General features: G+C 51.4%; 6 protein-coding genes across 6 annotated transcripts; 3 read left to right on the top strand and 3 right to left on the bottom strand.

Moving 5' to 3' along the window:
• Positions 1-366: 366 nt before the first annotated feature.
• Positions 367-4,467, top strand: GT037_005783 (cytochrome p450; the record flags this gene model as incomplete). The annotated part of the gene is made up of 8 exons (XM_038930830.1): positions 367-423; positions 472-1,027; positions 1,095-1,991; positions 2,334-2,940; positions 3,122-3,185; positions 3,634-3,697; positions 3,748-4,119; positions 4,190-4,467. 8 exons carry the CDS (start codon positions 367-369, stop codon positions 4,465-4,467), a joined length of 2,895 nt encoding a protein of 964 aa, XP_038786519.1.
• A 360-nt stretch (positions 4,468-4,827) lies between these two features.
• On the bottom strand, positions 4,828-11,701 carry GT037_005782 (glycoside hydrolase family 37 protein; the record flags this gene model as incomplete). Its single annotated transcript, XM_038930829.1, has 11 exons — positions 4,828-5,446; positions 5,500-5,563; positions 5,613-5,710; positions 6,431-6,889; positions 7,371-7,496; positions 7,546-9,290; positions 9,338-9,459; positions 9,510-9,579; positions 9,636-9,905; positions 11,119-11,544; positions 11,600-11,701. The coding sequence occupies 11 exons, from the start codon at positions 11,699-11,701 to the stop codon at positions 4,828-4,830; spliced, it is 4,101 nt and encodes a 1,366-aa protein (XP_038786518.1).
• Positions 11,702-12,612: 911 nt separating this feature from the next.
• GT037_005781 (uncharacterized protein) lies at positions 12,613-12,938 on the bottom strand (the record flags this gene model as incomplete). Its single annotated transcript, XM_038930828.1, has 2 exons — positions 12,613-12,806; positions 12,872-12,938. Coding segments are annotated over 2 exons (261 nt in total), but the record flags the coding sequence as incomplete, so codon positions are not given.
• Positions 12,939-18,560: 5,622 nt separating this feature from the next.
• Positions 18,561-19,821, bottom strand: GT037_005780 (vacuolar atp synthase subunit d; the record flags this gene model as incomplete). Its single annotated transcript, XM_038930827.1, has 4 exons — positions 18,561-18,644; positions 18,699-19,594; positions 19,648-19,736; positions 19,790-19,821. The coding sequence occupies 4 exons, from the start codon at positions 19,819-19,821 to the stop codon at positions 18,561-18,563; spliced, it is 1,101 nt and encodes a 366-aa protein (XP_038786516.1).
• Positions 19,822-20,141: 320 nt separating this feature from the next.
• On the top strand, positions 20,142-22,584 carry GT037_005779 (uncharacterized protein; the record flags this gene model as incomplete). Its single annotated transcript, XM_038930826.1, has 2 exons — positions 20,142-20,916; positions 20,972-22,584. 2 exons carry the CDS (start codon positions 20,142-20,144, stop codon positions 22,582-22,584), a joined length of 2,388 nt encoding a protein of 795 aa, XP_038786515.1.
• Positions 22,585-23,426: 842 nt separating this feature from the next.
• GT037_005778 (uncharacterized protein) lies at positions 23,427-23,881 on the top strand (the record flags this gene model as incomplete). The annotated part of the gene is made up of 2 exons (XM_038930825.1): positions 23,427-23,433; positions 23,505-23,881. 2 exons carry the CDS (start codon positions 23,427-23,429, stop codon positions 23,879-23,881), a joined length of 384 nt encoding a protein of 127 aa, XP_038786514.1.
• Between the last annotated feature and the right edge of the window lie 2,132 nt (positions 23,882-26,013).

Below are 26,013 nucleotides of genomic sequence, written 5' to 3'. Positions count from 1 at the left end.
ATTACGGGCAATTACGCCTCAAGGCGACGGCATATGCTGTGAATCAGCACAATTCTGTTTCGAGAACCTCGCTTGACGGTCAGTTCTTATGGTCTGATGCTTTTGGCAAGTCTCCCATTTTCCTTTGCATACAAAGCGTCGGAAATGCTTTGGCGAGCAGCTGCCGCTACAGATAGACCGGATGACTACACATCGCAGTACTGGTAGCGTCATGGTCACAGGAGCCTGTCAGAATTGATATATTCCATCAATCGTTCGATTCAATTTTCTGTTTAACCTTACTTCATTCGATTCCACTTAGCCGTTGTCATCAGTCCTTCCTGGTTCTCGAATGTTGAAAAGATAGGTCAGAAGATAAAATTCGTCATGGGGTTTGTAGATGAAGATCGTCTTCGTCTGCTTGCTATATGGACGCCCGTCGCGGTACGTTCTTATTGAATTCGTGTCTAAGAACTGACCTGATAGCCCTAGTTTGTCACGTATGTAGTTGTGACAGCTGTGTACAACCTCACACTTCACCCGCTTGCCAAATATCCTGGACCGCTGTTATGGCGCATTTCTCCTATACCCTCCATCGTTTCTTTGCTTCGTGGTCGCATTGCCTTTGAGTACAAGATTCATCACGACAGATACGGGCCCGTCGTGCGTGTCATGCCCAACGAGCTCTCTTTCAATACAGCAAAAGCATGGGACGACATTTATGGACACCGGGTTGGACTTGCGAACATGGATAAAGATCCTATTCATGTTGGTGCAGTGGAAGCAATACCAGGTGCCACCAATCTGACAATGGCACCGGATATCCACCATGCGAGGCAGAGGAGAGCACTTGCTCATGCGTTCAGCAAGCAGGCACTGCTGGAACAACAGTCGATCTTGAAGGGATACGTAGATCTGTTTGTAGATCGATTGAGGGAGAAGGCGCACAGAGGTGAACCGGCGAACATGGTATCGTGGTTCAACTTTTGCACTTTCGATATCATTGGCGATCTTAGTTTTGGCGAGCCTTTCGGGTGTCTGCGAGAGGGTACGTTTCACCAAAACAGTACTTATTGCGACCTGTCCCTCACTTTGTACTGACAGACTATGCACAGGCGAAGGTTCGGAGTCGGCAAACTGGGTTGTGTTAATCTACGAAGCCATAAAGTCCGGCGCTATTGAACAAGCTACCCGCCGCTTCGCTAGGCCCGGTTCTGTCGCCCAAAAGTTCCTCATGTGGTGCATTCCTACGGTCGTCCGCGAGCGCCGTTTCCGCCATTTACGCAACTCGACCGAGAAGACTGTGAAGAGATTGAATCAAAAAGACAACGATCATCGCGATTTCATCTGGTATATCTTGAAACAAAGAGAGAAGAAGAACGAAGTCAGCGACGACGAGGTCATCATGAACGCAGCGCTGTTCATCGTAGCAGGGAGTGAAACCACTGCAACAGAGCTTTGCGGGTTGACAAACTACCTCTTGAGGAACCCAGAAATATTCAAGAAGCTAAAAGATGAGCTAAGAGGCGCGTGTAAGACTGAAGCGGATATCAATATGGATGTCCTTGGCAACCTACCGTACATGAATGCCTGCATTGAGGAAGGTCTTCGAATCTTCCCTCCCGTACCTATCGGTCTTCTCCGCACAGTGCCCAAAGGCGGGTCGCTGATCGATGGCCATGCCGTTCCCGAAAACACATCCGTCTGTGTCAGTTCCTGGGGCGCGTCGCACTCGGCGTCCAACTTCGTAGAACCCGACTCTTTCATTCCTGAGCGCTTCCTTGAAACGTCAGAGTCAAAAGGAAAGTTTGCTGGCGACTCCAAGAAAGCGGCGCAGCCCTTTTCAACCGGTCCACGAGGGTGCATTGGCAGAAACTTGACATATGTCGAGCTGCGGTTGATTTTGGGCGCGCTTCTCTGGAACTTTGATATCGAGCTGGCGGATGGAGCGCCGCTTTGGCACCCAAAGAATGAGTTCGAGGGATTGAAGGCGTACAATACTTGGGAGAAGAGTCCGTTGATGGTTAAGTTGACGGACATCAGGGGGCCACCTCGGTGATACCACCCTGTAAAGTTCACGTTTCCAAATAATCCATTTACCGCTATGTAAGCTAGAGAGTGGCTATCATTACCATGTTGCAGCGTGTCGTTTGGTTCTCAGAAGACCATCTAGCCTGTATGTCGCACGTGACCTCGTGATGACGCGAAGTGGGGCTGATGCTGTAGCTCCGAGTCTCATACGTCAGCGTCGACGCTCAATACATGTTGACAATCACTACCAATGCACAGACGCCTGGTTTGTTCCCTGGTAAAACGCATCCCGACCTCGACTCAACCCAGCCCTTGCATCACAGTCCAATCATCCAACCAGACTGTACTCAACAGCTTCCTCCCACGCACCTTCCATACCCGTGCACGACTCGGCGCAGCCTACAACATGCCGCAAGAACCAAAGATCATCAAGGTAGAAGAGCTTCCTGCAACCGAGGCCAAGTGGATCGAGTTCCAGAAAATCTCATGGCAAGATCAAACGGGTAGAGATCGCGTCTGGGAAGCCGCGGCACGCAAGACACGGGGCAAGGCAGGCGTCGATGCTGTAGCCATAACAACGATCATCCGCCACCCCTCGCGCCCGCCTTCCACTATTATCATCCTGCAGTACCGCCCACCTGTCAACGCCGTCTGCGTCGAGCTTCCTGCCGGTCTAGTTGACGAGAAGGAGTCACCTAGTGAGGCCAGCGTACGGGAGCTACACGAAGAGACTGGGTACAAGGGCAAGTTGGCCTTTATCAGCCCGACCATCGTCTCGGATCCTGGTCTGAGCACGGCGAACATGCAGCTGGCCATGGTGGAGATCAACTTGAAGGACGGTGATAAGGAGCCAGAGCAGGTGCTTGACGATGGCGAGTTCATCGAGAGGGTAGTGGTGCCGATTGATGAATTATACGACCGCCTAGTCAAGTACGACCAGGAGGGCAAGACTATCGATGCACGGCTCTGGCATTGGGCAGCAGGATGGCATGCTGCAAAGACTATGCTATGAGGAGGCTTGTCTGGGCCTGAAGCATTCATGTCGTAGGCAACATTAAAGCCTCACTCTACGTTACGATTGCGCCCTATTGCTAATTATTCGGCTCACAAGCACAATGGGCGGTGTGGTGCTGAACGTCACGAGAACACCTAATACCGGAAGTGTCAAGAGACCTGTGAACTACTCACAGTATTGTTCGCCTTCTTGAGCACATTAGACAAACACCCAATATCTGAGGCATTCGATTCTCCCATGACCCAACAACGTGATCTCTGATTTCAAACAACTCGATAGTTTCCATGTTCTGTTTCATGCTCTCCAATCACTGCAGCGAACGCTTTCAGTCTTCTCAGTGCCCTCATTCTCCCCGTGCACCTACCGCCTCCCACTCCACATACGTATTTGTCGCAAAGGTGCTCACATATGTCTTCCGATCGCAAGACCGGTAGGAACACACTGGAATAGCGTCATTAGCGCCAAATCAGTGGCTTGCAACATGTGATCTCCCTCTTGTTCCTTCCTTCTATATCAGCCTCGACTTCCTTGGTAGGCATCTCTCTCCGAAATTTATTTTCATATAGTACTCCATCCTACTCACTTACCTCACTTATCTCACTTATCAGATCTTCCGGGAACAACTAGATCCATTCGTCAAGTACAATATGTACTCTTACAAATTCTTCGCTGGTGAGAGTCTCCTTGGACCCCGTTATCTTCCCTACACTGACCATGTTCAGTTGCGCTCGGCTTCCTGACTGTACTCCTAAACGCTGCACCGACTTCTCCAAATCCCAACCTTATGTCTAAGGATTGGCGCCATGTCCTCACCCCAGACAACTTCCTGGCTTCTACTATCGAACCAGGCTCATCAATGGCCTCCGTTCTTGCCCCTGGCATGGCGAATGATCCAAATGTCCCTCAGATTCGCGGTGAAGTTAGGAACCATTGTTCTTTCTCTGTCTGGGCTCGTCTCTCAATCTCCCCAATCAGCTCTGGACCTAGCCACGAGAAATGCGACAACCCCGGCGAAACCAGCATGGTCGAAATCAAGCCGGGCCAGAGATATAAGGCGCCATTCCCATGCCAGATGAATCAGTGTGGTCACGTCAGTACGTATTCTCACACGTTCTGCACTCATACCCATGTCATTCTCAACAACACCGACTGATGAACATACAGTCAAGGTCGCCTACCACCCAGCGGATCTACGCGTCTACCAAATTGAATACTCTGCGGACGGTCATGATGGCCGCATGTGGTACAACCTTTCCGCTGAGGACGGCGCGCCTTTCCAAGATGTTAAGCGCTATCTGGGTGGCCGCGGCCCTACTTGCCCTTTCGTGCACTGCGCACCCGGCCAGTACGGTAAAGACCCGGTCCATGGATGCGATTGGCCGCTCCAACCCTTGTGTGATAGCCTGGGCAGTGTCGTTGCTGTCATCTGTGGAAGGCTTTAGGGTCGCCGAGATGAGGTCAGCATTTGACGTTGATCATAGATCTCCAGGAGAGCATGTAAGTCATACGGATGCCATGAGGCATATGGAGCGCGTGGACTTTGGATATCAAGACGTTTCGATATACATCAATTTTGGCGATATATGGACATGGTACAAACATTTCGAATTGACACCTCATGTAAACACCTGAAAACGTCGCCTTCTTGTTCTTGTTTTTGTACGTAACGCTGCAGGTATTACCACTCACTAATCTGTCTCGTAGTGGGGTGGTTTTCTTCCCCAAATCGATGGCTACGGATCATCAGCCATCCCAGCATCTGTAATTCTTGCTCTGCTGTATCTCCTGCTTCCTCTCTTTTGCTAATTGTTCGCCGTCTTATCATTGTAGTAATGCACAGTCTGATCAGCACACCCACTTGGCGTCTGATACAAGTAGTTACCCAAGTTGATATACAGTTTCTGCCCAGTGCACACATACCATGCGCTCTTGTTCGGGCGATTGACACCAGAAACACTCCATTGGAGATCGTCCCCACCCCATGCAAACGTTCCGTACGTGTTCTTGCTCTCGGAGAAGCTAACAGCAAGAGACATGCCGTTTATAGAGCGCTCCTCGGATACGACAGCATAGAGAAGCTTGACAGGCTCACCGGGAGCGGATACTAATTCAACTAGTTGACCGTCAACGACTTGAAACTGGCCGGCTGTGGTGTAGTCGCCTAGGAGAGCTGATCCTGTCGAGTAGAGGGGGTTGGTTTGGAAGTATTTGTGGAAGTTGGGCGCGGCGACTGAGCGGATCCAGTAATAGCCGCTCTGAAGTGTCTTGCCCGGTCCGCTTCCCGATGGGGTGCTGCTGACAGTGGGTGCCCCTGGAGAGACGGTTGTAAAGGTTGTAGGTGTCGGTTCTGGAACAGGGTCAGGTTGTGGCTCCGCAGTGGGCGCCGGGGCTGCACCGGGTTGGCATTGAGAGTAGTAGTCACTTGAAGGTTGTCAGACATTTGTCGTGAGAGAAGGATACAACCAGTCTCTCACTTGATCTTGACGCAGCCTGCACCTGAACTGCACGTGGTCTCACCAGACCAACTTATACCACCACCTGATCTTTCATTAGCAAAGGCCTACACACGACTTCGAGACGAGCGTACATTGCTGCCAATCTCCCACAGCGGCATAAGTAGTGCTAGTTAACAAGGCCAACAGAGCCGCAGTTGCGTACTGCATGTTGAGTTTGTGATTAATGGTGCTTCAAACAGATGATGAATTTGCTGAATCTTCCCAAGAAATGACCAGCTTAAAGTATGCAACACAGATACCATATATCTTCTATGTGTGTTCCAGAATATCACCATGTGACCACATATAGTGCATGACCCAAATATAAGTCGGACCGTGGTCGCCGCATAAAGTGGCTAAAGTGCAATATGCCTGCAAGCGAGCACCAGAACCCAGGAACGAGGCTGAACAGCAATATGCTTGTGCGACACCAAATTGCTTAATCAATATTCCGAGTCTTGAGAGGCTCCGATCCAATCCTTGTGGCAGTAGCGAATACGAAGATTGGCAACGGAACGTGTAGCCCGGGAACAGCTCCTATCGCGTACAACGGAGGCTTATTGGACGCTCTCCCAAAAGTCTGCAATGTCGACCTAATCATACTTTTCGCGTTTTTGGGCGTGAAGATTCGCTGATGTGCCCCGTGAATCATTTCGTAACCTTAGAACGAGTGCTCCCGCTAATTTGCGAAGGTTATATCGATGACTTGAGGCCTGTCATATCAGGCACGATATGCAAGTGTATTTCTCATCGTTGCGCGATCGTTCGAAAGATCTTAGACCACCAAGAGTGGTTCTCCTCAACTTCGGATTCGGGCGAAAAAACGTCTTCTCTTTCCTTGCCGATTCTTCATTCCACCTCAGAAACCCCACTAATCGGCTCCGGTCGCGAAGAAAACACAATTTTGTACCTCACCACCTCTACAATCTCCAGCTCTTCTTCCTTCGCACCGTCCTCTTGTTCAAGGCCACCCATGGCTACATCTTCAACATCTTTCTTTTCTTTCTTGCGCATGACCCCATATGGCTTGGGCAACTTCTTGCACTCGCCTGTCATGCGCTGGCCTTTGCCAATGTACATGTATACGCGCTTCATCCATTTTGTGTCGCTTGGATCGTTGATGTTGGGATTGTAGTATGGAAAGACGAGCTTTCCGACTTGTGTAGAGGGCCCGGAGGATTCCGCAGGCGTTGGGAAGTGGATTGTGCCTTGGATTTCTATGAGTGCTAGGCCAGAGGGTGTGTGGAGGAGCTGTGGAAGAGGATTCTCGGTGCGAGAGGGTGTTGCCGAAGGAAGGTGAATCAGCACCGAAGGCATTTTGAAGGTCCAATGGAGGAATGTAGTACTCTTGCGTTTTCTGGTGGCGAACCTAAGCGAATGTTGTGTGGTGAAGGTGGTGCTGGACGAGGGTCACGCCCGTGTCGAAAGGTACGCGACGCGTGGGGTCTTGGTGGGGCGAGCGCGTAGCATGATGATGGGCCACGATCTGTGAGACAGGCTTGCGATACATCACTAGGCACTCATGAGAATTGTGACTGTAAGTTTGTGACACTCCGAAGAGGGCATGGAAAATTAACGTTATTGATGCATTTCGTTTGATCATAGGTATAAGTTACACCGTCATACCAAGTCCAGTCCCTAGCACCATACCGAAAGCTCCTGCAGTACCACATCCTTGGAATTTGCTGTGCTCATACGTCTAGCACTCTCCCTTGGACTTGCAAGCAAAATCCATAAGCATAGCTCAGACAGATTTCCTACTACGCCTCTAACTCGAATCAGGAAGCAGACCTAACATCCAATGCAATGTACATCGTACAGTCGTAACAAAGTAACTGGCAGTCGTTTACATCATACCAAGATCTTCCATGGCTTTTGAGTAGCTGTCCCAATCGGTAAGCGCACCGAGAGCACGGCGCTGGTGTGCGCTGAGGAGCGTGAGACCGTAAACGTAACTTGCGTTGACCCATCCGAAGCTGATTAATGTTAGTTGTGAATGAACAAGAATGTAAAGACTGGACATACCCTTCGCGAGGAACACCCTTGAAGTCACTGCCTTGGTTACCGTACTCGGCCTCTACCCTGTGAGGATCAATCTTCCTCGTGACATCGTATTTCTCAACAACAACGCCGTTGAAGTCAACAAATGCCTTGGTGACCATGAAGAGCCAGCGGTAAGCCAGGCGTTGGGCTTCTGCATCGTACCCGTATCGCTGCATGCCGACCCAAGCGAGCATCTGCTGCGGCGCCCAGCCAAATGGATAATCCCACTGACGATTGGGGCGGTCAAGGCCGACTTTGCCGCGCGATTTCTCTGTACCCGAAACAAGCCCACCAAATGCCTCCAGCTTAGGGAGGGCCTTCTCCACAAGAATGCTAGCCTGGCGAGGAGTAGCAAGACCTGACCACATGGGCCAGAAAGTGGTGGCACTCTCGTAGCCGGTGCGTTCTTGCTTGACTGTATTGTAGTCGAAGTACATGCCAGCTTCTTCATCCCAGAGATACTTGTCCACCTGAACGCGGCGTTTTCTAGCACGGCGCTCCCACGTGGCAGAGTTCTCAACATGGCCAGGCTTCATGTCACCAGTGCGGAAGCCATCTGGGATCTCAAGCTTGTCACCGAAGTGATTGCGGATGCAACGGCCAATGTCCACTTCGTACTTGTAAAGAAGCGCATTGATGTCGACGACTGCAAGATCTGCGGCGACTCTCTCTAGACGGTATGAAGTGTCGTGGCCAGATTCACGTACAGCGCGGTCATGTAGGAAATAATCGTCAAGCTCAGGCTCTTCGACACGTCCGTTGTTGTATGCATCGACGAACTCCTTAAATGTCATACCATGCTTCTCAGCATACGGCATCAGAACATGGTGGAAATGGCTGGCTTCCGTCTCAGGCGGCACACCTCGTCCGCCAGGCCGGTACCTGGTGAGCCCAGTAACGGGGTCTAGGCGAGGCGCGCTCATCCAAACCGAGTGGTATTCCTTGATGGCAGCAAGGATGGCTTCACGTAGGAAGTCGAGCGCACCAGGCTCGTGCTTGATGCGTTCATAGCATCGCAGAGCCATATCAGTGAGGAAGGGAGGCTGAGATCGGCAGAGATAGTAAGTGCGGTTTGCGTTGAGGATCTTGTTATAGTGCTTGATGCAGAAGCAGAAGTGAATGACCATGGATTTGACCAGGTCAACACGGTCGTTGACAAGGAGACCGAGCGACTCCATATAGCTGTCCCATCCGTAGAGCTCGTTGAAGCGGCCACCTGGGACGACGAACGGCAGACCCCTCAGGTCCTTCTTCTTTGTTTCTGGGTCTATCCATTCTTCCATAGCAATAGCGAGCAGACCGGGTGCTTTGTTCAGATCGCGCACGTAATCGTTGTTGTCGCAATCCTTGTCCAGCCAGATGACATCCAGACGCATGTCGGGATGCTCGCGAGCAATGCGGGTGTAGTATTCGTGCTGCTCAGGTGCGCCCTGGGGGATGTATATACGCGGGCGTGGGTCGTCTGTCCAGTCCTTGGGATCGACACCGACTTTGGCGATGTTGGAGCCGTCGATGCGGCGTGTGAGACCGTCCCAGAAGGAGAATTGGATGAGGCGACTCAGGCGGTTTACAGGATTCTCGTTCAAGCGTGACTCGTCAAGCACGATGGTCTTGCGGCCGTAGTCTTTTGCAAGTGTGAGCTCCTGGAGCAGGTTCGAGAGCATATAGGTGCCGCGGACATCGTGCTTCTTGAAGGCGTTGGAGCCAAGAGTACCGAGAGACAAGGTCTGTGTCTTGTCAGCCGTCTTCTCTCTAGAGATGCATCATGTCGTACCTTGGGTCCCTTGTCGTCTATTGTGATCTGGTAGTTCTGGTCCGAGTCTTCGCGGGCGAGAAGCTGCTGGAGCGTTTCTTCGACATTGATCTTGAAGCGGCGAGGCTGCAGGGAGATTTCATCTGGTCTTGTCAGCACGTGTCGCGTCGGGAATGCTGTGGAAGGCACGCACCGTGACTGATGCGTCGGCCAGCAATGGCACCCTCGGCAATTGGGGCATTGCGCGTGGCATTGTCTACGTTCTGCACTCCATTAGTGCCGTCACAGCAGTAGGACAAGGGAGGAGCGCGGTACTCACAGCCGAGTAGGTCCTGGCTCTGGTGTGCTTCCGCGAGTGACTCTCGCCATAGTATATGTGCGGTGCAGCGTACGGGTCGAGAACAGTCGAAGCTCGGCGGGGCTTGGAAGATTGCGAGCTCATGCTACGGGGGAGTTTGGGCGAAGACAGCAGTGTGGGTGGTGAAGATGGTGCTATGGCGTAGGTAGGTACTTCTCTGGGGTTAGCTGGAACGGTGGTCGAGGGCTGGGGTGGGGGTGGGGCGGGACCTTTGTATGAAGATGCTTCAGACTATAGGGACGGAGAAGCGGCGGTCACACGACGATATGTTGTAAGTGCTAGGACGGGTGGCGTATGCGGTGTAGGACTGGAGAGAAAAGACGGATTTCCAATGGGCGGGAGGTGGTAGTTTTGAGGGATTCAAGGCCGGCAGGTCCGCCGATGGCTATAGAAATGCATAGCAGCAGGCGTCAGTGGTGGGTCTGCTATCACGATAGGCAATGACAGACCAGGCGGTGAAGAAGCTGCATTGTGCCAGAACCAAGCGGCGTGACTGCTATCAATGCTTCATCCAGGCGGCATGATGCTGAGCGAGCGAACACGTCCAGAGGATCCCGTGCACGCCGGAACCCCTGGGCGTACCTGCCTCATCACCATCACCACCTGCACCCTCGCGACTTCCACGCGGGCGCCGAGCTTTTTGCCGCTCCCTCGCAGCGCCCCACCGGTACGTCATTGCCCGGCCTCATGCTCCAACAATCGAGCAATCGAGTCGTCTTTTGTTCTTCGCACCCGGCAATCCATCTTGTTGAGCTTCAATGCCTTGTTGTCTGCGGAAATTTTGTTTTTGTCCTGCCTAACTCTCGACGCACCTTCAAAAGGGCTGCGCGTACTGTGACTGGCTCGGTTGCTTGGTCAGGCGGTGCTTGTCCGTCAGCCTGCAGGACGTCCCCCCACGGCATGCATGGACGAGTCCGCAGTACATCCGCAACACCATCGTGACCTCCGAACAAGACGGCTCTTACTCATGGCCCATACATGGGCTGAGCTTATCGCCTGAGATTTCCTCATCAGGTCGTCGAGTCTAGATGTCCGTCGGCCCTTGATGCATCTCCTGATGGTCCTCTCCACATCTCAACCAATGCGAGACGATTATCCTCTCATGTTTCATATCCGGCTCTCCAAGCTTGGCCGTCTGGACTCCGGTCTTCGGGTACTGTAGGGTCACACTGCACAGGTTGCAAGGTACATGTAGTTCATGTTTGTCGAAAAAGGCTTATCAAGGCCGTCTTTTTTGGTATAATATGTACATTAAACACTACAAAGTCGTGCTTTTACCATCGAGCTTGGAGTGGCTCTGCCATTGGCTTCGTGACAAATGAGATGATTCCGCAGTCTTCCATGGTATCCGTAATCCCCCAACGCCTTCGCTAATAAACATATACACAAGAAAAAAATGTAGAGACCGACAGGCCAGCCAATAGATAACTTTTTTCTTTTAAACTTCAATCTTCTTCGCAGCTTGCTTTCGACTCCTCCTCATGCTTCGCCAGCTCCATTTTCCACCTTTGCTTTCCGGTACTGGTACGCCTAATGTAGACGAATCTGGCCGTGGCACGTCGACGTTGCTGCTCCAGCTGCTTGAGGCTGTCTCGAGTGATGTGGCGTTGGAAGCCGTTCTTGACATGTCGACGCTGTATGCGCTCTCGTATGATCTGAGTTTGGATTTTGGCCTTGATGGGAGGGGCTCTTGTAGTGCGAGGAAGCCAGAGGCGAAGCATCCGCCGTACGCCTTCAAGACTTCCAACGATGCCGCTCTTCTCAAGGCGATGGTCTCTCTTTGGCTTTCCACGTTTCCGTCGTCTGACTCAGCAAAGTCACCGTCATATCGGTAGTAAAGTTGATCATCCATTTCACAAGCACTATCGAGCTGTTGTACTGTTAGCAGTGACCTGATAAAGACGTCATCCAAGGCCAAAACATACCTTCTTGTGGGTGGCAGTATGTGTTCGCAAGTTCTCCTCGGTGAGTTGGGTTTGCTTGAAGCAGGTTTCCCAGTTGGGTGTGCGACCAAGGTTCTGATACATCTTGGCTGGTGGTTGGTAGAATGCTCCGACGTATGTTGATGATTGATTGTATTGGTAGTCGAGGGTCTTGATGTAAGGCTAGTAGTTGTTGCTGTGCTGGGCTTTGAGTTTGACTGAACCAAAAGGCTAGGGCGATCAAGTGTTATATACCGAGTGTGACTTGGGTAAAGAATCAGGATGGCATCCACCCCAGCATGCGCCATAGCGCCGCGCTCGCCGATTGACCCCAGGGATCGCGCCCAAAAACGTGGTACATGGCTGCGGCTCTACCGTTTCCGTCATTTCACGCTCTGACCAGATCAGCGTTCGTTGCTTTTAGTTGCCGTCTGCGCAGGGGCCCCGTGGCAGATGCTAGTGTGCTGAGCCTAGGGGCTGGCTGTTCAGGCCTGCACAAACTCCACAATCTCGAGAAGCGTGGCGCCTCTACACGACGAACCTATCACAGGCGTCAGACATGGCATAATTCAAGCCTCAACCCCTCCTGCTGCAATCTGATCGCGGACGCCGATCAGCCACGGATTGGGAACTTGCACCAGACGCCTCAGCCGCACCTTCTGGTCAGTCTGCTGTCAATCTTCCCTACACGCAAGCATGCAGCCCTCAACGCCAGCATGATAGTCCACACTGACAGCTCACCTGACGTAGATAGCGCCATGTCTGCATCTGGGGTGGGTAAGCGAGAGATTCTGTAACGAAAAGCACAGCGGGCATCTGGCCTTCTCGCACGTTCAACATTTCGAAACAACAGCAGCTCATGGCCAAATCTCACCGCCCGCCCTGTCATCGTAGTACAACGCGTCTGGGAGACGTGTACCCCTCCACCTCACGGACGCTGGGCTAACTGCATGTTTCGAGGCGCCAAGGGCGGTGAGAGCAGTATTTGACAGCTGTAGCAAAAAGCACCAAACTGCCTAGCGCAGCGCGCCCCATGCGCCGAACGATGGATCCGCTACCATGTCGAGATGATGGACCTGTGATGCTGTAGCCTGTTCCTGAGAAGATGCATGGAAGTCGTGGTGCGATGCCTGATCGGGATGCGACGCAGGAACAAACTTCTGGGCCGCCTGACGGCGGGGCTCTCCACCAATCCACTCTCGCAAGCTGCCTGGCGATCATTGCCAAGTGTCATCCTGAATCATGGCCATATGCTCGTCATGATTGCCAGCTCACAACTTCGGTCTTTCTGCAAACTATCTTGACCCCTCTGCTCAAAGCAATAAACGATGGGGGTGGGGATTGTTCTGTTCAATATTCACGCGCTGGAATGTGCCGTCTTCCCAACCACAAGCCACTTTCTCGGAGTCAGCGACCACCTCAGCTAGCCAGAGTCGCACCCCTGCCCAGGTTTGCTAGCGTGAAGCTCCCCCCAGTGGCTGGCTCCCATCTGAGAGGCCGAACAGTTGCTGTAGATACCTGTGGCTCCGGATCGCGGCCGAACGAATGAGCCCTCTCCCTTGGGCGCTGGGTCCAGTCAAGCAATCTGATCTCTGATCTCCCGCGAACCAGGCACCCATTTGGCCATGTACCTCGCATTCGGGACTAATGCACCCTTGTGCGAGAAACAGTCAGTCGGACAGCAACGTTCATGAGACATCAACACCAACGCTCGTCTCACTTCTCTCGGGACATGGTAGGACGGTAGACGACACCTGCCTTTCCTGAACAGACCTGCCATGCATCGCGCGCACTGCGACAGCAGCCCGATGCCATCATCACACATTCTGCCCGATTCGCATTCGCAGCGTGATGATGCCCCATCAATGATGACTCTGTACCCTGCTGCCAACACTGCAGCATCTTGGAGTTGCCTTCTGCGGAATACTGTGCGAACCCACAGATCCAATATGCGCAGCCTCGCCGAACTGTCAGGCATCATTTCCAAATCAATGAACCCCAGTCCGATTTTCTGTCCAATGACGCCTTCACCCTTTTAACCCCGGTACATATCCAGCAAGCCGGCGACCTAATCCTCGTACAACAGATACCCATGATGCAAATCTTCACAAATGTCCATGTTCACGATCGTGATTTCCCATCTCAACTGACTCGATACCCCAGTCCGGATCATCCAACTCCGCGGACTTCTAGATCGCCGACGACAGATCAGGAGCGGATTATAGTGAGATGCAGGATTCCACCCCCAGTCCAATACACAGATATCGTGATGAGAATAGCCGCCCTGCCTCTTGACCCGCCTGCCTGGTCGCCGGCCAGATCCACCGGTAGCGCAAATCTATGTGTGACGTCGTACCCGTCTGTAAAGAGAAGGAGTTTGGGCCCCCTTTAGAGGAGCAGAGTGGAGATTTGTGCGACTGTACATATGTTTCGGCTCTTCTCCCACTGCATGGCTTCTGCCCGATGATGAGGCTCGGTGGATCTACGGATCGAAGCCTAGGTCTTAGGAACAAAAAAGTATAATGAGAGCTGTGGCGCATGCTACCACCACTGCCATTCGCGACTCGGTGAGTATTCGGTGGGCGGTTGTTTTTCTTCCACCTTCCTTCGGCAGTCTGGATTCTGCCGCTGTGCTCTCATCGGACCTTTTTTCTTCTCTCTCGAGTAATTTCATTTGAGCGCACAAGGTGAGCTGGGCCTAGATGCTATGCGTTCGATCCCAACATCTTCATGTTTCCTGTCAAAATCGGTGCCTTGTGCGTTGTTTGAAATCGTGAGATGAGCTGACAAGAAAGCAAGGTCGGGTCAATCTAGAGCCAGTCTTTACATGCGCAAATATCAAATCTCGTCAACATGGATATAGATTCAAACAACCCTGTTTAGCCAGGTTATCCCAAGAACTGAACTCCGTACGCCAGTCCTCGCTTCATTAACAACACACAACCTTACATCTCCCGTCTCACTTCTATCGCGAGAAATTAGTACGTGTCGCAGCTACATGAGAGGTTTACTTATTGCCTACCTGCCTTGCGCATTACCTCGGTTTCGCTGCTGCTCTGGTTGTTTAAGCAGCACGGCCGTACACTTCGGCGACATCAGCTAGCCACCTATCCAAGTGTTGTCTAATATGCAGATGTGCATGTGGCATGCGTAAGTGCGGGTGTGGAATGTGGAAGTGGTGCTGCATCGTGTCGGTGCTGAACTTGAAAGATTGGTACGGTATTGTGTAGAGCAACGATTTTGTATTGACTTCTTGTTGGCAGATTGAAGACCAGATGAGATTAGATGCATGACAAGGTAAATTTATATGTCAAGTCTGAAAACGTGGAAAAAATTTTTATCAGCATTACTTGTATCCCCATGGGGAGATGTGTGAGCCATTTCTGAGGTGGCGTTACCATGGTGTTAAGTGGAGTGACTCTTGGGATCACAACCATGAAGTAGGCCAATATGACATTTAGCCGGGAGACTATGGTCACGCCACGTCGACCAACTTCGGAATCCTGCGACACTGTTCAGCTTACTTCCACGAAAACTCGCAAAGACCACGCTTGATCTTTGCGCTCACCTTCTTCTCTTCCTTCAGTTCTTCTTCGGCGGACTGCACATGGTGCATTTACTGCCAAAGTTCTCCCGTAATAGTCAGTTTTGGTATCTAAGTAAGTTTGCAACAGCGGGAGTAGGTGCACGCTAATTTGAATTCATACTATCCGTTTGGAACAAGAATTCAACACCGGTTCGACTATCTTCGTGCGCCTACCTGCTGATTGAGCAGGTTAAGTTAATTCTGTAGTACAACAAATGAAAAATAGCTCACAGAACATCATACCTAGATAATCCCATCTCTCATTTTCACCCGTGTAGTTTATTCTGTGCACATCCCCAAATCATACACTCGGTTACCTGACATATTGCCCATTCCGCACCATGGTTCGCTTTCGCTCATCTATTTTACCATTCCTGTATAGTCTCGGTTACTCGGTATGCGCTCCGGTGATATTCCTGGACCGGGTCCCAGACATAGACAGACTCGGGCCAAGTAGCTTCGTGGTCAAGGTGGGTTACGTACGAGACGAGGAAGAATAGTAGGTGGTGAGGGGAGAGCTTGGGCCGTAAGCGAGGGAAGATGGACCAGGAATGCATGGCGAGACTAGGTTGGACTGCACGTACGGGATAGTCGCGGGGTGGTTTCAGCGGAAGGAGTGGAGATAGAGACGGGAAGGCAAGGTGATGAGGGTCGGTGATTGTCGGCTGAGGCATGGGACTGATGGCGGTAACAGGTATTGAAACTGAACGCTATGTTGAAGCCCTGAGTATGGTAGTAGTAACAAGGGTCCAGGGTCACTAATGCGGCCATTTGTTTCACAAGTATACTTGCTATCGTCGCTGAGGGGAGAGGTTGAGTTCGCCTTGCATTCATATTCGCCCGATCTCCAGGTTAGCATATTCAGGGTTCGAGATCGGAATAAAAAACGGTGAAGACCCTGAGGCTGGACTTGCTGTTGTTTCGTCTGTTGAAACATTCGCTGCGAACGACTTACCTCGCACTGCCCTCTTGCATCCCCGTTGCAAGCCATCGGCTGTTGCTCTTTTCTTTTCGGCACATCCATGGCACGACGTTTAATTCAGGGTAAAACTGTAAAACTTTGTTCTAGGCTTGGAGGAGGCTCTTGCGGTACCTGTCTTGTTTTTTCTTCTAGAACACATGGTACTGTGCGCTGCAGTGAGCGAATGATGGTGGACGTTTTCAACTCCGGTGGTATGGCTTTCAGATGGACTGTGTGTGACTCGCATGGAGCACCTGTATACACGTAGTCAAGGCTTGCTAACCTCGAGTTCTCTTCAGCTCAGGGTCTATTTTGACTTTTTCTTTCACGTTTTTGTTCAGACAAGCAAACATGGCCTGCACCTCGGCACCTGAAGATGAAGCTCGCGATACAGAGACAAGTGTGTGACCTCTAGAGATCGTGAAGTTTATGTTTCCAAGACTGAGACTACAGTCAAAGGAGAGACGAAAAGATACTAAGGCATGAGTCAGCGTGAAAATTTGAGTCACAAGGCTCGCAAGAATGAGCCATTTCCTCATGAAGTTTAACAGACATGAAAATAGACTTGGTAGCCTGAACACGCGCGGCTTTCGCAACACTGCCAACTTCTGCACGCTCGAGACACGATGGCGGGTACCTTCCCTTGAACCCAACCCTTAGCTGGCCGTTTGACATTCGTTTTGCAAAGCGGTAGTTCTTAGGGGCTTCATACTTCGGTTCGGCAGTACCATACCACCATCCCTCGCACCTAAGCACTTTTTTCTTCGGAGATAATGTATCCGCCAAATGACGGAGGATGACGAGGGTTGCTAGTCGTGTTAAACTCGCTGATAAGACCCCTTGAGAAGCTTCTAAACGTGGACTTAGAGCTGTTGTACATCCAAGCCAGTGGTCAACAAGAAACATACATTTCAGGCAACCTGAGAGCGAGTTCAGGAATACTAGGACGAACTCCACCACTACCGTCTTGCCTAAAAGCGGTGTACGCGCAACGCAGCAGTATGAATAAGGATGAGCGAAGTGCATACACCGTCGTGAGCTTTGTCACACCTTAGCGCCATGACGCACATGCACTCGCCATTGTTTTCTTTTTCCACAACTAGGGTCCACACCAACTCCAGTAGACCCTCGAACACTATTTACCCCAACACGAGCTGACTTGCCTCAAACATGCTAGCGTTGAAGCGAAGACGTCGATCATATCACCTTGGACGCAAGGCTACATACTTTCTTCTTACGTCCCCACAAGGTTCCATGCCAGTTTACTTTTTCTGAGGATCACTGCATACTGCAATTTCTCCTCCTGCACGAAACTGACCCTTAGGCCTCCTTACGAAATCTGCATCTAAACTTTGACCACGACTACATTTAGACGTCGGTCCCAGCCTCATTCGGCATATGGGCACTTGGGTTGGGAAGAGGATAGCTGCGAAGGGCTAGTACGACCAACTAAAACTATGCTTGGTTGGAATCTCTCAAGATAGTCCCGGATCACAGCTAATGTGTTGACACCGTCGTCAGCGAAGGTGGCTTCTGTCTGGATAACGTGCTGATCCTCCTGAGTCTACGACGAACATGCTGCACTGATCAGTGAAGGCATGAGTCGCTCTTTGCCGCGATTGTCAGCCTCCTCACTCTCGCCCTGCCCGCCGTTGACCTACTCATGATCGGTTCTAGTCTGTTGACTATTCTCATCATCATCGTTCTTTGTAACACCCGCCCTATCGGTAGCTGAGTTGGTGGCTCCTTTGCTTGCCAACAGATCATTCGTGTTGATATTCTTGATCCAAGGCTTTAAGAAATCTGCCATGTTTTATAGGCTATCGAAAAGACTTTTTTTGAATCCATACATGTGATTCCTGCTTCAACGCTCTTGATGACCTCACATGCTCTCTTATGGCTAGGGCTTGGAGCATTCACATGTTTCTTCTACTCTTCACGTGTCGTACAGACTATCACGTGCCGATATCAGTTCTGCGGGGGTCTAGTTGGAGTCGATTATTGATTCCAAGTATGACCAATGACAATTCTTACACGACCACCATGACACAAGAGCGATTGTAAGTTGAATTGTTGTTCAAAATATCAGACTTGGATACTGTAGGTCTGACTAAACCGAATCTACGAGTACTCCATATCACACGGATGTTTGGGTTGCTATCAGGATTGGGACATGGTGATGAATTGCGGCATGTTAGGTGGTCAAAGTGACGAGGGCAAGACGAGACTTGAGGCGATGAGAGTACAGAACAGGTATCCTAACATCTGGCACAGAACGGGAACAGCGACGAAGACAGAAGACACATGTGAGAAGATATGCAATCTAACAAAGTTGGATATACGAACCGTACCCTAACGCCAGCCAAGATGTTCCTTACTTGGACCCAAACATGCTATTACTACAATGATGCGTACACCTAGAAGACGCTGATGTAGTTGCCAATGCGCTCCTTCTGGTTCTGCGCAATGCACTCGGCTATCCATGTGATGTTACGGATTTCCTGTAGATCATGTTAGTCGACATGTTCTCTTCATGGTAAGATTTGGCAACATACCTGCTCGCGCAGCTTTACCCATGCGTAGACAATGGCGTGGGTGAATTGGTGGGTGAATGCGAGCTTGGAGATCTCCATCTCCTTCTGGTAAAAGAGGTCCTCTAAACTCCTCGTCTCACCACCAACACCACCAGCCATGTTGCCTACGCCGCCACCGCCACCTCCACTGAGACCGGTCTGGTCGAAGAACATCTTGTAGTCGGCGACGCTCTCAACGGCAATACGCACACCCTCGACATCATCTGCTCTCGATAGCATCAAAGTGCCTTCTGGGTACAGCTTGCCAAAAGATGGGTACAACTTCTTCCTGTCTGCCTTGGAAAGCTCTGTGCCGAACGAGTTCAGGGAGATGTTGATGCTCCTGCGGTCGGCCTCGAACTCCAAGACCTCGGACATGACGTCTGACGTGGGTGTTCCGGCAATGTCAGAGCAAGAGTTGATCCACTGGTGGAAGTCCTCGAGGTAGTTCTTATACAGGGTGTTGCGGATAATCTCAATGTTGAGTTCATCGAGATCCTGGTGGCTGAGCGAGCCCTTGAAGTAGGGTGCGAGCGGCGTCTCGATCAGAACCGAGTTGTATAGCTCCTCGATGTTAGTCGCCACGCACAGCACCGGCATGGTCTCGAACCAGCCGAGTGGGTGACACCTCTCGAGCAGCTCTCGCGTATCCCTCTCGTGCAGCGTGCCGGTAATCAGCAGCGCGACGTTGTCGATCATGTAGCCGTACGTGAGGTATTCCATGAACTTGGAGAGCGAGCCGGTAGCGTTGGCCTGGAGATAGCGGAACTCGGCCACGAGCTTGTCGGTGGTCTTTGCGGCGAGGGCAGACGTCGACGGGTTCGGGGGCAATGAGTTGAGGAAGTCGCCGTACGCGGGCGAGAGCTGCAGCTTGACATCTACACCATAGTTAGAGAGGGTACCAAGGCAGCGGCGACTGGATGTGATGCACCGTCGATGGTTTCGCACTGGGTCAAGTTGCTGTAGTTCTGGCTGGTGAGCAGTGCATTGCGGTAACCGCGCACGATGCCCTCGATGTAGCTGCGACAACTGGTTAGACGTGAACAGCAACAGGTCAGCGGCGTGTCTCGTACCCGTATTTGACGTTGTAGTAAAGGCCCTCCATGATGCTGATGCTGGCTGCTGTCGACTGTCGCAGGCAAAGAGCTCCAGCTTGGTCGTCATGCCAAGGCGTGGCCCGTGTCGCGCCTGATCCGAGCCGGGGTGACGCGCTAGCCCCAATGGCCGGAGGTGCAGTGACAACTTTCTTAACTCCATTGCAACTTCCTCTGCCAACTCACACCCCAACACCCCAACCATCCCAACTCCCCCACGCAGTCGCATCTGGCATCACATCATCTACTGCTTCCTGGCAATTGCATCGCAACTGCTCCGTACGTCTCCGCTGCTGCTGCGCATCGCTCTTGCTGACCCCATCAAGGCACAATGTCTACCACTACACGGCGCACTACGCGTCGCACCGCCGCCGCCGCAGTTACCGAGTCCTCGCAGTCCGCATCAAGGCAAAGCTCACAGTCGGCATCGCCTGCTCCAGAGCCGGCACCCAAGAAGAAGCCTGGCCGCAAGCCCAAGGCTGCCAAGGTCGAGTCGCAGACTGTGACGGAGTCGCAGCAGACAGCCACAAAGAGTCGCGCTACGTCACGCGCAAATGCCGCGCCCCAAGTCACTGCCACAACAACCACATCATCCACAACCACCACCACGGCAAAAGCTCCCGTCGTGGCTAAGAAGCTCACCAGAGCCGCTCGCGCAGAATTGAAAGCAGCAGGCGTAGAGGCCTCACCACAGCGCAGTCTAGAACAGACAAAACCTGCGAAGCAGGGTCGCGGTACAGCCCGGCAGAAGGCCACCAGTCAGAAGCGAAAAGCAGTTGCTGCCAAGCTGGCGGCTACAACTGTTGAGAGCAGCGAAGACGAGGCTGCTGCCGATAACGAAGATGGCGTGGGCCTCTTCTTCACCAAAAGTAAGCACCGTTTTCTCCACAGCAACCCATCCCCAGAACACGCCATCGACAATGAGATTCTCAAAGAGGAGAACGCGGAGCAGCTCAGGGAGATTTACCACCTCCGCGCGCGTGTGACAGATCTTGAGGCTTGCAACCAGAATCTTGCCGACATGTTGCATCAGAAAGATCAGCAGATGGCCGAGTATGAGAGCGAGAACCTCCGTCTGCGCATGAAAAATACGCGTCTGCATACAAGTTTGCGAAACCTCACGTCATAGCTACGGATCCCCGGCTAACGTTAACTACGCAGAATTCGACAGTGAACTAGTAGGAATCAGCGAATCATCTCCAGCACAGGGTGTGTTTGTAAACGGCAATGAGGAAGCTCTGGCGCTCCTCCACAAGATTGAGAGCAACGCCAAGGAGACCCGACGTATCGAGCCATCAAGCAACGACAGTGAAACATTTGAAGACAATGACGTTGCTATGGAACCTTCACCACAACAGTCTGTCAAGAGAACATTTCAGGAGGTCTCAGCAACTCCTGATCGCCCCGTCGCGACACCATCCAATATCTTCAGCAGATCATTCTCCGCCTTAAAATCCAAACTCTTCTCCTCGACCCCCAAACCTCCCCCAACCCCCGAGGTCGCTTCACCCACTGTCACAAAACCTCTACCACCTCAGGACACAATTACTGAGACCCTATCACTCCCACCCACACCCGTTGGCGAGCGCGTCAAGACACCAAGAAAGAGGCGTATGCCCACCAACCCATTGATGATTCTTCTACTTAGAGGCATCGACCGTGAGGACAAACAGAAAGCAGAGGAATGGGCCAAGCAAATCATCCCCACATTGAGGAACGATCCCGCTTTTCGCGAGAAGCGTAAGCGTCTTGAGACACCAGTCCTATGCAAGGACCTGCCAAACTTCCCTTCAGCCAAGCCTTGGGAGACTGGCTTTGGCGACCCCCTTGGCGATCTGGACGATGAAGATGAAGTACCAGTCTGGGCTGTCTACATGGACATTGTAGCCGAGGAAGAAGAGCACGCCGCCAAAAAGCACAAGAAGACTCACGATGTCACAATTGCCGATGACGAAGTTCCCACCATTGACGAGCAGTTCGCCGCCAGCAACAGCGCGCGTGCTTCCCCTAATCTCTTTGATAGCCATGGCCAGTCTGCCTCCATCCGCGACTTCCACCCCCGTCGTTCAATCGACCCCTCACCCATGTTCTCCAACTCCATGTCACACAACACCGGCGGTAACATCTTCAGCGAATTGCAAGGACACGATACCGCGGCAGAGATCCGTGAGAAAGATCGCGAGATTCTCAAAGTTGCGACCAAGGAGACTACTGAGGGCGCCCACACTCATAACCCTAACATGGGTTCATTCAGCGTTCCTGATGACTCTGATGAAGAAGATTCAACAATGGGCAGCGAGACATCTGATACCGAGGCTACTCCAGTCTGGACCCAACCACCACCACCAGCCCCCGTTCCTGCGCACGCCCCACTACCTGGAGGGTCTACAGACGATTCGCCTCCCACCCCGACCCGTCAGCAGCCAGGAGATGAGATTGAGCGTCAGCGCCAGAGACTCATGAAGCACACACCTGCTAAGCCTTCTCGTCTCCGAGAGGCGACCTACCCTTCACCAAGCGTTCTTTCTGAAGCTGGTAATGAGTCGCTTCTTGCCGCCACTCCCGCACAGATGGCTGCTTCTGCGGCTACCATGGCCAACATACTGGACGACATGCCGGTAGCAGAGATGATTGAACTTGACGATGAATGCCAAGCCGCTTTCGACGAGCTCATTAACAGTCAAGAGTACCAACAAAAGCTCACCGTCGAATGGCAAACTCCTATCATCACCTACGAATCAGATGAGGAGGAGCCGAGCCCTACCTCCCCTTAAAAATATCGTTCTTATTGCATTGTCACGGCGCTTCTCATCCTTCCTATGAATCCAATACGATTGGCTGGAATCAGATCCCTCGCCTACGGGCAACCTTCATCACTGTATTGCGTTCTCTTGTGTTTGCATAGCCATGCGTTGTTTTGTTCGGGATTAGAACCACTGATGGGATGGAAGATGCATTTTCTTGTTGGCGTTCTCCAGGGGCACAAAAAATGGATGATTCACGATTGCTGTATACCCCTCACGGCCCTTGTGGTCGGACTAGGCGCGCATTTGAGTTTGGTAATTGCGTTGCCTGTTTATTTTCAACGGTAGCGTGTTTTGAAATAGTTTTAATAGTCATTGAGAAACTCGTATGCGTTTTCGATTTAAGCATGGGTTAGATGATGATGTCAGTCCAACATCTTGACATCGAGGCTAAAAAGCAGGTGATGAAAAGAAAAGGTCTGAAGCACCAAGGTACCTTGATTGTTTCCATGAGATCATTTTGCATGTCCTGGGATCCCACGTCGTTATGAAGAGTTGTTTAGGCTAGACAACTAAAGTGTTCCTGTGTCCCGATCTAGTACTCAAGACAGAACGTACGATCGAGATGTCGGTCTGATGCCATCAAAACGCACCAACATCACATTGTACGTCAAGACAATGAGGTCGATATTCTTCAATCCGCCGTACATGGCAAGCTACGTCTATCTGGATCACGCCCTTTGACTCCAATTGACCGGCGCGCGGAATGCCTTCCAGGACCGGCACCTACAAGAAATTCGTGTCCAGGATATGGCAACGTGGTGCCTCATTATAGCTTGATACAGGCGAGGTTCCCTGAAGCCGCATAGGATATGCTCTGTGAGTTGGACAATGAGGGCAGGGTTCTGAGGGGCACCGGATTCGCTATGAAGGTTGTCGACAGAAACAAGGTGGCCAAATTGTCCTGGCTGATGATAACAGCTTTCCTGGTCCAAACTTCGTTGACCAAGAAGAGGAAGAGATGGACATGTATAGCTGCAACAACTCAGACTTAAGAGAAATGAACGACGACCTCGTGTATATTCTAGGAAGAACCATACATGACTCTGAAGGCCCTACCTATGCTAAGAATGTTGCAAGCCTATCCGAGACCGACAGGATGTTGACAACGGAAGGGCTATTTGAGGGTCACGATGAACCCATGGTAGTCCACAAGCGCAAGGCCAAAGAGGATCTCAAGGATGAGATCGATGGTACCAATATCGTTGCCGAAAATAAGTCTGCCGACAACAAGGCAAAAGTGATGGTGAGGCGGGGAGAAGACTAGCTACCAGCAAAGGGCAAACGTCCGCTTTATCAATATCTACAGCATTCATCGCTGTGCCAGCTGCTGCTTCGAGAAAATCCAGACGTCTGATAAGAGCCATACAGCTCCTCAGTCGTCTGTTTTGTCTTGGTTGAAGCATAGCCAATCTGTTGTGGACACACCGTTCGTATCGCTTCGACCGCCTCGCATCTTCCAGATAATTGTACAAATTACACGCTTCCCCCATGTATGCTGGGAACAATCGGTGGCCCTTTGAATCATTTCATGAACGGCGTGTTTTCGCCGTGTTTGCGAGATTGCAAACTGCTATGGCGACTAATTGCGATTTATAACATGGCTCGTTTTGAGGACGTTGGGACAACGAGGTTGTCTTCATCGATGAAGAGGCTTATCAAGTCCAACTCAGTACGAGTCGTTTGTGCTCAGATCGGATGCGAAGAAGGCTGTTTCAGTATCGTGCAGTTTATTGATCGTTAGAAGTGACGCAATGTACGATCTCATAGTACAATACCTTTACGTCCCATGGGAACGGGGAAAGGGAACATTATCATCCGTACCCCTCATAGACCCATGAAGACCAAGTAAGCTTGGAAAAACGGTGCGGAGAAGGTTGACATGTCAAGCGTAGTACTATCTCATCTAGAGAATGTCAGTACAACATCCAAGACAGTGTGTCTTCATCTTTGCATGCTTCTTGTTCGAGTATAGAAATGCCACCTTTAAGAATTGGAAAGAGGTCGGGTCAGCTCCACATTGTGATGTCCAAGGAGCTTGCCGAGGTTTTTGTGAGGCTCACATGTCCGACGCCGCAACAAGCAAAGTGAAGTGGGTCGGTTCGCCAATCTCTAAAGATCGACACTCAGAATGCTTGACTGTTCACCGTGACAGCTATTGGTCGCCCTGCTTCGAGAACAATCAATTACAAACATTTATTCAATTTTGTCGTCTCTACAGAGACACGTTGTTCGGCTCGGGAGTGTAGCCGCGTGTTGAAGCGATTCGTGCCCTGGGCGTAATCGGATCGGCAAACATGAATACATTCTCGGAAATTGTGAAGCCTCACTTTTCAGATAGCGCTCGTTGTGAAGAACTGCTCACAGAAGATTCTGGAGACCATTGGCTAGGCAGTGGATCCTAGGTAGAGTCGCGAACGATGTGCCGTATGCATTACATCGGGGATTAGCAAAGGTAACCGCGCATCGACCAGAGTAGTTGACGTGGCACACGAGATCAACGGTTCACGCTCAACATACCGTTACTGGATCCATAATTGATGTTCTTCTTGGGGGTCGCAAAATAAACCTATGTAGCTCAATGAGGCGGACGCGAACGGTATTGCCATCTTGTTGTCTCCCTATCGACACGAACGGATGAACCCTGTGTCTACTACCAAGCCCCCTAAGTCTTGTGGACTTAGCAGCCCTTTGTTAGTCAACGATAGACCAGTCGTATTCACTCCCAGGATGAAGCGTATGTCATGCGTAGGCCTTTGCGGCTGTGGGATCTCGGTCTCCGAATTAGGGCAGCGGTGTGGAGGTATGAATGAAGCTGACGTGAGTGACTGTCCTGAAACAGTTCTCGTTTGAAAGGATTCCCTTGCTCAAAGAAGGTCTAGATGACAGCATATTCAAGACGGTGGCACAAGTGATCCCAAAAGTTACACCTGCAGTCTTGCTGACTTGTATACTGGTGGCTGTCTCTAAAAAGTCGAACAGAGGATGATTGCACATCATTAGACTATGTTAAGTATTGCTTTGACAGTGTGTTGTCCCATGCATATTGCATTTCCGACTTTACTGGATTGTACTTTGAATGTTCGTCTGAACATTGGTGTCAGGAAGGTCGCAGATGGCGATGGCTAATGGCCCTCCGTCTCCAGTGCGCGGGCAGCCGATAGGAGTGCTCCTTTCGAAGGACCATCAGCCGACCTAGTAGCGCTCCAGTGAGAATCATGGACTTCAGCCAGCACATGCTTGTACAGTGGCTAGCTGGCTACAGGGAGATAGATGATGTTGCCAAGGGTATTATCTCCAACAACCACAAAGAGATTGAGCCTTGTCGATATCCGGTGAGCAAGCTCTGCGTGCCGACTGCCACAGCTGCTCGAGGCCAATCGCATTATGACCAAGAGA

This window comes from Alternaria burnsii, assembly GCF_013036055.1.
Source record: "Alternaria burnsii strain CBS107.38 chromosome Unknown 732, whole genome shotgun sequence".
Taxonomy (NCBI): domain Eukaryota; kingdom Fungi; phylum Ascomycota; class Dothideomycetes; order Pleosporales; family Pleosporaceae; genus Alternaria; species Alternaria burnsii.
Note: the sequence above shows the minus strand (reverse complement) of the source record. Positions and strands in the feature narration are given on the sequence as shown.